At 32.1% G+C, this 12,797-nt stretch overlaps 1 protein-coding gene across 21 annotated transcripts in view; it reads right to left on the minus strand.

Moving 5' to 3' along the window:
• LOC148606992 (RIMS-binding protein 2-like) overlaps positions 1-12,797 on the minus strand; it is a 138,563-nt gene that overhangs the window by 105,733 nt on the left and 20,033 nt on the right. Inside the window, exon 1 of one of the 21 annotated variants that reach the window (XM_088545277.1) lies at positions 9,776-10,896. The exons of 18 other annotated variants lie outside the window; for them this stretch is intronic. In XM_088545277.1, the coding sequence (XP_088401403.1) occupies positions 9,776-9,814 (39 nt within the window). In that variant the 5' untranslated portion in view covers positions 9,815-10,896. Of the gene's footprint in view, positions 1-2,600; positions 2,652-6,344; positions 6,921-9,775; positions 10,897-12,797 lie in introns of those variants that run through there. 2 more of the 21 variants (XM_088545274.1, XM_088545278.1) reach the window with 2 other exon arrangements.

Genomic DNA, 12,797 nt, shown 5'->3' on the forward strand with positions numbered 1-12,797 from the left:
ACCTTATTGATACTTGTACATGTACATTATAATTTATTCCTTACATTGGAGTTTTATGCTCCATTTACACTGCTGCAGTGCATCACAAAGTTACAATTCAATAAAGAAAAAAAAATGTCAGGATTCTGTAAACTCAACTAGAAAAAGGCCATTCTAAAAATATTATTGGTTTACTGACGATCAAAACCTATCAACTCTTAACTTTTTTTCCTTTGTACCAAATTTTAGAAATCTTCTAAAAAAAAAAAAATTAATTAAACATTGACAAATCTTGAAAAGATGATACAATTTCACTGGAAATTGTGAAATTCATAGTGTGTTTCTTTTCGGAAATGGGACAGAAATTTGGATCCAAAACAAAGGATGGAAAATTAATGATAATTCATATAGTGGCAGTTACAAAAAACATAGAAGCAGCAGGATATAGAAAAGTATAAATTTGCCTCTGATATCATCAAATAAGTAGGTCATTGGTTAGATACTGTAGACACCATAACACTTAGACTAGAGGCTATAACCATTATCTTGTACATCTATATACATTTACAACCTAATGCAGAAGATGGGACATTTTAACCATAAACGGTAGACAAATGTTGTCTGTTGGTCTAATGTATTATTTGTTGTGGCTTAATGCATTTTGGTATTTAGCTAAACTTGGCATCCATGTATCATTTTGGATCTTAAGTTAATTGAAGCTACTTTTAGACAAAACTTTCTATAGACTAGGAAAGATGTCTTAACAGATAAGACAGTACCATTAGAATGATGTTTTCATAGATGATAGAAGAAGCTGAACTTGATCCTGACAATGGAGAAAGTCAAATTTTCAGAAAAGAACCAAAAATAAAAGTAGGAAAGTCATGTTTAATGATGTGATGAGAACATTAAATTGACATTTTCAGTTTTATATTAAATAAATCACTTAAATGGATAGCAGGAAAATTTCAGGGAAAAAAGTTCACTTTAAATAGATAAGAGTAAGAACCACAAGGCAAAGTAATTAATAGATAAAACAGCAATGCACTAGAAAAGAAATATTTGTATCAATACTTTAAAATTTAATATCATAGCAGATGAGTTGTTAGTACCTGCTCAAACAACACTAAAAGGTGTGTCATCTTAAATTTCAAACAAATAAATTATGCCTTCCTTTTAAATGTGAAGTAATATGCACAAATAGCTTACCAATCATACCAATACAGGTATTTTGGACTCAAGTGCTAGGTAATTCTTTAATTTGTAAAGGCAACATATTTGGATTAACACATGTACTATCCTTACACATAGTAAATCAATATTATAGGATTTTTAAACATTAAAGTTGAGTCATTCAATAATCTCACTACAATTTAAGAATAAAAACACGAAAAGAAAAAAAAATAAACAAATCAGCCCTGATATCATGATTGGCATTTTTATATTCTCAAACCTTACATAGCGCAATATCAAAAAATATATAATGAGACAATGATCATTGTAGATGTGAATTTATTTTCATTAAATGTACATTTTTTTTGTACATATATTTGGGCCAGCTTTTATTATGGAGGCACATTTCCATAGTCCAACAGCAGTGCATGTCAAGACTGAACACATAAAGAAAGATAGACAAATAAAGCTCAGCAAATCTTGAAACAAAATCAACAACCCCTTAATCTCCATTTTTGTTAAGCAACAAAATCCACAAATTTCTTGCTACATTTAAGATATCCCCATTAAAACACAAACCTACATATAGAAATGTACAATAACAGGAGAACAAGAGAGTATTTTGGAAAGGCATCAAATGGGTCTGTGTTTCACATAACCTCTCTGCTCACCTTTAGTGTGCTTAAAAATGCAAGTGACACATATCTAAAGCTAGCCCCAGTTGACCTCACATGGTAGGGTTCACAAATGACTTTGTCCAGTGAAATTTGGAAATAAGATGCATGTTTAATAACACGGCAAATTCTGAGCGAGATAACAGTTCTGACATTAATGAATTCATCAACACTTCTCAGCCTATGGCTAACTGACTAGTGTAACTGTATATGGCAATTAAGAAGACCCAATTTGCATGCAAGCACTGGTTATCTGGAATAAGAATAAACAGATTTTTACCTAATACTAAGGTAACTACTAAGGTACCTAGTAAAGAAACCATGAGAAAAATTATTATTTGCCTTGAGCCATTAGCCCAAGCCTTAAAAAATTGTTTAAGGTAATGGAATAGGTGGCCAATAGACTTTTTATTCTATTGGTTTTGTGGCTGATCAGAGGGTATGAACCAGTTCCAATAAACCACAGGAACCCCACCTGGATCAAAAACAGATTGATTGATCGATTGTTCAGGTTTATCGCCCGAGCAGCAATATTTCAGCAATAGATCAAAAACAGGATGAACCATTACATTTGCAAGATTGTTCTCCACATCTTGATCCAAAGTCTGCTATTGGTCTTACTTTGCAACATGTGATTCATGTAGAGAGACATCTACAACTAAAAAAGCCTTTCAAAAGAATAAGAGACTACTGATACATAGCCTAATACCTTGAACCCTTATGGCATTACCAAAAAAAAAAAATTAAAATTTAACTGTCATTCAAAATAAATACCCATAAATCACCTCCACCGTCTGTCACCAGTGACATGTCCTAAGTGAGAAGAAGACCATCTCATTCCCTGTTGTATCATGTCTTACCGAGGACTACATGACTAATTATGGTAACACTACACCTAAAGAATTTGCCCTTGTTGTAAATGTCTTTCTCAAAACTGGTTTAATATTTCACTTCAAAGGATCTGATAATATGACTGTTTGAAGGACAAAATGTGATCCCTGGCTTTGGTTTTTGTATATTCTTATTAGAAGCGGTAATCAAGAGATCCTTTACCGATGGTATTCTCCCAATTGTTTCCCAACACTTTTTCAGACTTCCTGAATTTGGCTGACAAGTTGTCAGTCATTTGAACTCATAGACTTGAAAGATCTGCAGGACAGAAATGTGAAGAGTGTATGATCCAGCATTGATGACATCATTAAAAACAATTTTGAGATATAACTTGTAAAACATCAATATTTCATGCACATTTTTTCTCCAATTATTTTTTTTCTTCATATAGGCAGGTATATTCACCATGCGAGTCCCAAGGTCTGAATTTGTGACTAAGGAATACTTTAGTCCTTACTATAAATCTGCATTAATCCCAAATAACCCTGGACTGTCTGTTTATTAGCAATAGCGCAAAACTGACATGCTTTAACAGATGATGGTTTTAACAAGGTATCCCTTGTTAAAAACAGGACCACAGAACTTGTCTGCTTACAGGATGATTTTAAAGAATAAGGTTGATTAATGCCATCATCTTTTCTATTTTATCAATATAATCTTATCTCTACCTGCATACACCCATAAATATATACCTGCATGTTTATCAATGGCACAGTAAAAAACATACTTAATGACTTCTTAAGATTTAAATAGTAACTATCTGATACAGTGAAATCTGTCCTAACAAAACCCTGAATAAAGCAAACAAATTTCTAAAACCAGACACTTTTTAAGTCTTTCAATGTTGGTTTAAAATGTATTTTCAACCTAAGTAAAGTGAAAACTGAATGAAGCTAATATCCGGCAAAACCAGACAAATCTGATTTTCTAAAAGGAGTTCACTACAGGCAGATTTCAGTATACAACAACTTTCCAAGGACAATTCAACTATCCATTCTTAATTCACGAACTTAGGGCCATAAAGTGCTTGCATCCAAACTCAATACAGCCACCCAAGTGGAAAATGAGAAGGGTGACTAGATCCCTAGAGTAATGCCCGGTGCATCGCTTTTGAAAGGAAATTAGAACAAATCAAAAATAGGGCAGATAGGTAAGAAAATTATTTCATTTTTCAAAAATATTTTATATTGAGTTACTGGGGAAACACTATAGACTTTAACAGTACCTGATCCAAAATGGCCATATAAATTTCAGGGTAGCCATAAAAAACTAGGGTAGATAGGGTAGCAGGATACACACATGTTATGTTTTTTTCTATCTGGTCCTGTTTTTGGTGTGATTGAGGAACAGAGATCAAATATCCATATCCCATATGTTTCCGTTGAGAGCATAAAAAAATCCACAATATTGGGGTAGTAAGCCCTTTAGTAAGAGAAAGTACAGACCTAAATTCAAATTTCCAATCTGGCCTACTAGTCCTATTATTGGTGGAATGGGCCTCAGGAACAGAACCCCATATATTTGCATGTGGAGCAAAAAAAACCACAGACACAGACCTTTCAAAATCACTCCAAAACAAATAACTATCAATTCTTATATTGACTACAAAGGCTCTGCCAATGATAACAAATCAGTTTTGTTAAATGCCTTTTGACTCTACAATGAATTATTACATTTAAAATTTTTATACAATATCTATCAAATTAATGTCATGAAGGTCCTCAGGCTACCACCTTACATCTAAAGAATGTGGCACAGTTTTGACAAGAGAAAACTATGCATGGACTTACATTGCAATTAACATTATGAAAATTTCATTTGCTTTTGAATTTGGTAAACTGCACAACTTTTGTTTACTTTTTTTAAAGGAAAAGGGGGGTGGGGGGGGGGGTGTTGTTGGGTAAATGGATTTTTTTTTTCATATAATATGAAAAAAATGCTGATTATAACAGCAGTACTTAATTAACTATTAGTGATGTAATCAGCCTACAGGACCCTCCAAGAATCAAAGCCAACTGGATACAGTTGACCAGAGTAAAGAGATACCAAATGAGATTATAGGAAAAATTAAGCAGAAATCAATACCATATATATATAATTTTAAACACACTTAAAAACTTTATATCAGAAAACTATCCAAAGCTGATCTGAAAACACATCTTGAAAGGTTCAACTTTTTAAAGTAAGATAAAATTGTTTTGTGATGATAAATCTATTAATTCAGCATTTTGATCAATCATTTCCCACAATAAGAAATCCTCGGGGTGATTTAACTCTAAAATACTGACTGCTTCTTCTAACCAAAAAATGTTTTTAAATATGTTAAAATTTTTAAGGTTTAGTTAACCAATCTTTTTGGGTTGGAAGTTTCTGCAAATAGGTTTGTAACAGATCTTGTACTTCACCTATACATTTTTCTTCAGTAATGAATGGCTTAAATTAATTCTTCACTCAAGAGAGTAAAATGGTGATTTGCAACTTGCAAGCTTTAGTGAGCATGTTCAAATCTAAATTTTACAATTGAGAGTGGAGAAAATAAGCCTGAATCAAGAATAGGCTAAATGAAAATTGGTTTCTCCCATTAAATTTGAAGAAAACAAGGAAAATGTAATATGGTGGGAAACCTCTGGAAGAAATTCAGTTAAAAGTCAAATGCATTCTCAATCACAAGCTTAAAAATGGAAGAAATATTAAATACTTCCTACATGCCAAACAAATGAAATATGTAGACACGGGACTACCTACATTGTCAGCTAGCTTCCTTTTGCCCTGACAACCTTTATATCTTTATATCTTGGAGATAATCAAGTATAACAGTACCTAGCTTTTTACATAATTTATTATCTTTTTCAACATTTTGCTTAAAAATTTGACGTTAGTCCTTGACATCTGTTGTTCAATATTGACAAAACTATCAAACAGTACATCTAATACCAACATACACCAATGTGTTACAAATCATTTATTCACTGAAAAAAATCTGTTTATTAGACACTAGGAGTGGTAAAGAAATAAAAATGGAACTGGTAAACTTAAAAGGGGAAAACCCAAGGCTGGTCTTCAGTATAGACCTTCTTTCTGAAAAAAGGAAAGGGCCAGCTTATTTCTACATAATATTCCGTTTTAAAGGTGGTAGGCAGTAGAGCTGTATTGAGATATAAATATGAATCATTTAGTTTTAAAGAACAAAAACAATCACTTACGCTTTTCATCAGTTAAGGTATAGAGAGAGGGGGAAAAAGCATTCAATGATTATTTTACTCTTTTTCAAAAGTACATCCTTCTTTTTGATTTGGGAAGAAAATGAATCCATTGGGAGCCAAAAGAGCAGGGGCAAACTGTGATTTTTTTAAAATTTAGCATGATCTGAGATAAATTTGTCCGCGGCAATTACTAAGTTTGCATTAACAGGTAAAGTCAATGGCAGTAATCTTGTGATAGCAAGAATGAACACTTAAAACAATGAAGAGAACACTTCTGCCAAGTACCTGAATCTTATGCAAAGACAGATATGAACATTTCCACAATCACAAACTTTTTAGGGGCAAGAGGAGTGTCTTTTTTTAATTTAAAAAAAACACATTTCAATATAAAAACCTATCAAACAAAAGAGCATTGTGTAGCTACCTGGTGATAAGTTGGTACTCTGTCATCATAATAGTCATACTGAACATCTCCGTAATCCCTGAACTCACGGTTTACCTCCCTTTGAAGATCACGGTGCCTTTTCTCACGACTCGAATGCCGTTGAGAAGACTTCCTCTCCAACATTACCTCCATTTTCAACACCAGTAAACAAATGAATAAATTAAAAGATCAATTTTCAAATCACTCTATGGAATGGTACACATTCCCACCATAAAACTTAAATAACATTTACAACATGTACTCCAAAGAAAAGATATTTTCTGACTTGAAAAAGTTCTAAATAAAACTTGTTGCATGCATGTTAATCTTTCAGAAAGTTAAAAATCCATAATCCTCAATTAAACACGGTGAATAATTATTTAATCCAATGCTTATTTCCTCTAAATCCTATTTTAATCCATAATCAGTCCTCTAGACCATAAAAACGAAGACTTAAGGTATCGCAGGTAATAATCAGAGTCACTCATAAGTTTAAAATTTTAGTCCCATTCTATTTTTAACACACTGGGGATGTACATTTCACTTCACATTTGCACCTGAGTCCAGCCTGGTATTGGTAATATGCAGGAAGTTAGAAAACTTTTTTTTGTGACAATTGCAAAATTCTTTCACTAACAGATCATAAACATGTACCGGTATATTACAACAGCCTAAGGGGAGATAATAATGTTTATTGACCTAAGCCTTAAGATTTGGATGTCCATTTCAGCTAGGTAAATAAATCACCACTGATTGATCTTGTATTATCACCTGTTGACATGATTACAACACCTTTCAGGTAAAATGGACCCTGACAATCAAATAATGTACAGATCATCTATTGTAATGGGACTAGAGAACTGATTACCTAGAGATAAGGGACCAAACTTTAAGTGGCTGAGTCAGTCAACTCACAATTTTATGTCCTAGTAAAAAAAAAGGGGGAGTGTTACTGGAGGTAAGAGAAAGCAATATGAACAGTACAGATGGTCCACTAAATTTGATGTTCTTGACAAAAAAAGGAGAGTTACTTAGGAAGGAGTTTTGATTTGAGGGGGTGCTTAAAATGACTGAAAATAAAAAGATATGGTATATTTTTTAAATGGAGTTGAAATTCCTTAGGTCATTGACATTAATCTCAGTGTACCTTTAATATGACCTATTACACTAAATATCTAACCAGAAAGAGTTTGGGTTTCAAGTTTTAGAATTTCAATATCACAAAGTATGTGTCATCCCTTCAAGTTCTTTGGTCAGACATTAAAACTCTTAAACAAATAGACATTTAAGAGGCTATCACTTTGACATATACTTGTCACAGAGGTTCAAATGAAAAATACAAAGCTTAACACACAATTTCAATATATTCTGCAAGCATGTCTCAATGAAGGAATATCCCTTTATCAATTCAAATCAGTTATTATTTACAGAAATTACATCCAGTTGGTTCTATTGATTCGCCATCAAATTTTCATTAAAATCTGTGTACCAATTTAAATACCAGTTTTGTTCAGGTTAAGCAGAAAATTTATAAATTGTTCAATAGTTAAGATATTGATAAACATAGAGCTACAAAATTGCATAAGTTTCTGTGTCAAATTTTAATGCATATACTTAATAAGATGAAAGAGTAACACTTAAATTATAAATATTTGAATACAGATCAATGTAAGAATTTGGTAGTACCTTCAGTCATAGATACATTAAAATTTGCAAACATTTACTGCTGAAATACATCCTTACACACCTTAGAAAGGTTCCCTATCCATTGTAGATTAAGTGTCGTGAAACATAATTTAATTGTTACAAAATTACTTGAAATTCACTGCAATTATCACCCCATTTTTGTTCCCAAAAGAGTCGTAAATTATATTCCCTCAGCATGCCATCTTAGCACTATATCATTGCTATACATGTATGACTATTTCAAGGTGTGTTTGGTGTATTCAAGAAATATGAAGTTTCACAAACACACGAGATTGCACACGTTGTCATGCTAGGTATATTCCCAATGGTTCAGGAAGTTGATATAGGACAGCAACCCAAAAAGCTTACAACATATGCCCTATCTATCTAACCAAAAAGTGAAAAATGTCCAATGAAAACAGGAGGATGGCAACAATAGTTACTTACAACATATGCAAGGGATCTAGACGGGGCCACATTCCAAATTTAAAATCAATCTATGTGATGGAAGTCGAGAAAATTGTGACAAAATTTGGACAGACAGAATGACTGTCTGATGGAAAAATTTATTCCAGCATACTGTCCACTTTTTGAGTGGGGATGTAATATTCAGAAGTACCACCATGTGCCTCATTCTTACACAGACACATACTTGATAGTTTTTAAAAATACATGTATGTCAACCTATAAATTAAAGGATTAAAGCTTACAGGGCAGATGATTGTTTAGTGATTGAAACTCACAAAACTTTGAACAACTGTTTGTATTATCATGTTATTGATTTCACAGGAATGCAAAATTGATTTCTTGTCCAAAAGCAATTCCTGAACCAACATTAGTTATGTACAAAGGTTCCAAACAGCCTTAAGCTTAATACCAAACTTCAAATGGTTTAACATGGAATTGTAAAACAAAGATGTGCCTATAACAATCAAAGACAGACAGACAGACAGACGGAGATGTAAACATTACCATCTCTATTCTTGCTGATTAACTTCACTGGGTACAATGTATGAAACTAGAAATTTTGGTTAGTGGGCCATGCCTCAATATCATATTCTACCTGAAATTCACACATTTAAATCAGACTTTTTACAATGAACAATTGAGCTAATTGTAAATGTGTGAATACTAGTGGAAAAAGATGCATCATCAAAATGTTTATTTTAATTCTTGAGTCATGTTTGTAAAAATTGACCAAAGGGAGATAAGTCAACTGAATACAAGCCATTAAATTTCAAAACCATACTGTTCACTGATTGACAGATGCTACATTTTACATTATGTCATCCAAACTTCTAAATCATTATTTACCATGTTTATAAAGCTGACTGTAATAAAAATAAGAAAAAGTGACTTCAATACATTGACAATAGCTTCTTTGAAAATAAAAATTTACATACACTATTGTTTTGTTTTCAAATCAAATTGAGTTCACATCATGACATACATGTACACATATACCAAATTTCATACTGATGTGCTGAAATCGTAGATAAATGATTTTGCCCATGAGCAAAATAGGAATATACCTTTTTATTACATTTTTTTTCCTATTGTACCGGTATACATTTCTCCATGGACTTTGCCAATAATGCTGAAGTCACAACAGCAAAACTGCCCCATTTAAATAACCTCACAATCAATAATATTTCTATAATATCAAGTTCTAATTTAGCTGAAAAATTCAATAATAAAAGTTTTTAAAAAAAATACCGATAATTGTATTAAACAGATAACTTTACCTTAGCGACATAATTCCGTGATGCCATCCCGACAACCATTTTCTAAATCAACCTTGGAAAATTTTATGAGCGATCATATTACTTTTGTCTGGATTAACGGTTTTTGTTTTCGATTCTTTACATAGAGTAAACATTCATTGTTTTCAACACAATAAACTAAACAGACTTTTAACTTATCTGTTAAGATATGGATTAAGCAACTCCAATAGCCTCACTGATGTTTGATTTGGTAGAACTTCCTTTTAAAAAAAATCATCTAGCATTGAGATCTTATTGTAATCTTCAAAAAAACCATAAAATATAACTTTCCAGTATTTTGAACATACTGAGTTCAAATCAGTTTAACAATAAAATATAAACATATAGTTCCAGGACTTGCAGTTTAATTCCTCCATTAGCAAAATAATTGTCACATTAACTGACTTTTGGTTTGGTTAAGACCAATTTCACCAATTTTTTTTCCATATTTCTTTTTCAAAAACTAAATAAAAAGTCCAGTATTTTGAACAGTTCAAGTCAGTAAAACAAAATACACAATTAGTTCCAGACACTTGTAGTTTAATTCCTCTATTAGCTAACTTTATGTCATGTCAACTGGACTTTTGTCCAATATCACTACTTTTTTTAATTCTTTTTTCAATAACAGTTAACCTAAGATAAAAAGTCCAGTATCTCTAACAGTTGGAGTCAGTTCATCTATATACATTATACACATAAAAGTACAGAAACTTGTAGTTTAGTGTCAATTCAACTAAACTTTTGTCCAATTCAAAATTTCACTATTTCTTTATATTCCCATCTCAATAATTAGATACAAAAATTCATTATAAGAATGTAAAATAGTATATAAATCCTTTAAATTAACAAAAACCATTCACATTTGTAACATTCTTGTTTATATCTCCTTCCACTTCAATTCAAATTTTTCCTATTGAAAACTAAAAACAGAATGCAAGATCCTGAACACATACCCTCCATTGAGACTGCCTTGATTGCTCATCTATGATTAAACAGAATATTGTTAATTTTATCTCCTGAAGAATTTCTGCATCATCAATTAAGAATCGTTTATTTAATTATTGAACATAAATTACTAATTTAATTTCAAATGCTTTAACTCCAACCAATATTAAAGAAATTGATTGGTTTCATACGGAAAAATGTTGACATTATATTTTACCTATGTTCACAAAGCCTGTTTATTGAGCTCCTCTGATCTGATCAAAATTCCATAAAGTATTGAAATAATCAAATACATGTACACACATCCACTTACAGTCAACCATAGATACCGAAAATTGATAACATCAAAATTTTGAATACAAGCGGAGACATGGAAAAAAATATTTGTTTAGGATTAACAAACCAAAACAAATTGTATTGGTAAATACAAAAATACAATGTAAATTCAAGTTCAATGTCACATTATCCACAATATTCAATTATCGGAATCCATGAAAAAAAAATTAACGGAACAAAGTACAACCAACCATCCTGTAGCTTTGCTGAGGTCCCAAATGACTATTGAGTCATTAATACTGATTGTATGAAAACTAATACAAGGTGATTTATCCCAATTCATCCAAAAGTACAAGAAAAATTTCAATCAACATCCATACTTAATCATTCAATAACTCAATAACATAAAAAGTATGAATGAGTATTCTCTGTTTCACAATGCATACAACACATGCACAAGATATATATATAAACTACAATACTTAAATGATCCTCCTTCAGAAAATTGCTTTAAAAAAAGGCCAAGCATATTCAAATAAATAAATGTTTCTTGTCTATTGGTTTAAAAACCTTTAAGATTTAATATTTTTTGCATGAAGGTAGATGTAAGTAGCAGGTTCTTTTCTTTAAATTTTGCAATGTAAATTAAGTACAATTAACCTGTTTTAAAGATTCAGCACGACCACAGCAGTGTCGCATAAAGTGGGCTGCACAAACTGGCAACAGCTAGGAAAAAAGGAAAATAGGAGATGTGGTATAATTGATTGCCAATGTGTCCATCAAATTGTCCACCAAAAGCGAAACAAAGATCAATTTAACTTTTACAGGTCATGACACCATATAGTCTACAATAATGGGCAAAACCCACACCATATATAGCAACTGTAAAAGGACCCAAAATAAATAAAGTGAAACTATTCATAAAAGAAAAAAATCAATCCAATCTATAGAAAAAATGTAAAACAAATAACAATGAACATAAAAAAAACAACAACAACCACCGGGCTACAGGTTCCTAGCTTCGGACAAGCACATATACACTACTGTCAACACAAATTTTAATTTCTCCACTCTCCACAGTGGAGATATTTTGAGTGGAGTCACAGTGTCTTCACTCTCCACAGTGGAGTCACCATTTCAAAAATTGTCTGTAATAAACTTCTCCTCTCTTCATACCAAGGTATATTTATTGGTTCCATCGAGTTTAATAACATTTCAGTAAAGGACAGAAAAAATATTGAAAACTATTGAAATGGAGCAATTTATCTCATTTTTTACTTTGGTGGAGTCTCAGTGGAGCACATGAGTGACTCCACTGTGAAGAGTGGAGAAACTAAAATTTTGGTAGACAGTAGTGTAGTATGTAGTGGGGTTAAACATGATTGTGAGTGCTCCCCACTCCCCCTAAACTGGGTCAGTGGTGGGAAATTACAAAAATAAAACAACAAAAAAAATCTGTTGAATTAGGATAAACTCTTGAGATCGATACAGAATACAAACAGCTAGACATTATACTTCACTATAAATTGAACCATTCCAAGATCCAATACAATAGACCAACCTCACTACAAATATCAATCATTTAATCTACAATCATATGCCAGGACATATATATATTCACCCTTAGCCTGGTTCCATTCATCATCAAGTACGATGTCTGTTACCCCGGACTTGACTTTTTATGAGCAACTCGGCGGGTGTTTCTAGAAAAGCAGAGGACAATTACCCTACCGGTGCACCTGGTCCATGCTCCCAGTTTTCAGTGGAGTCCGAATTGCTCATT

The sequence above is a fragment of the Perna viridis genome, chromosome 9 (assembly GCF_037379345.1).
Source record: "Perna viridis isolate PV_CMFRI_1.1 ecotype Kerala chromosome 9, ASM3737934v1, whole genome shotgun sequence".
NCBI lineage: Eukaryota > Metazoa > Mollusca > Bivalvia > Mytilida > Mytilidae > Perna > Perna viridis.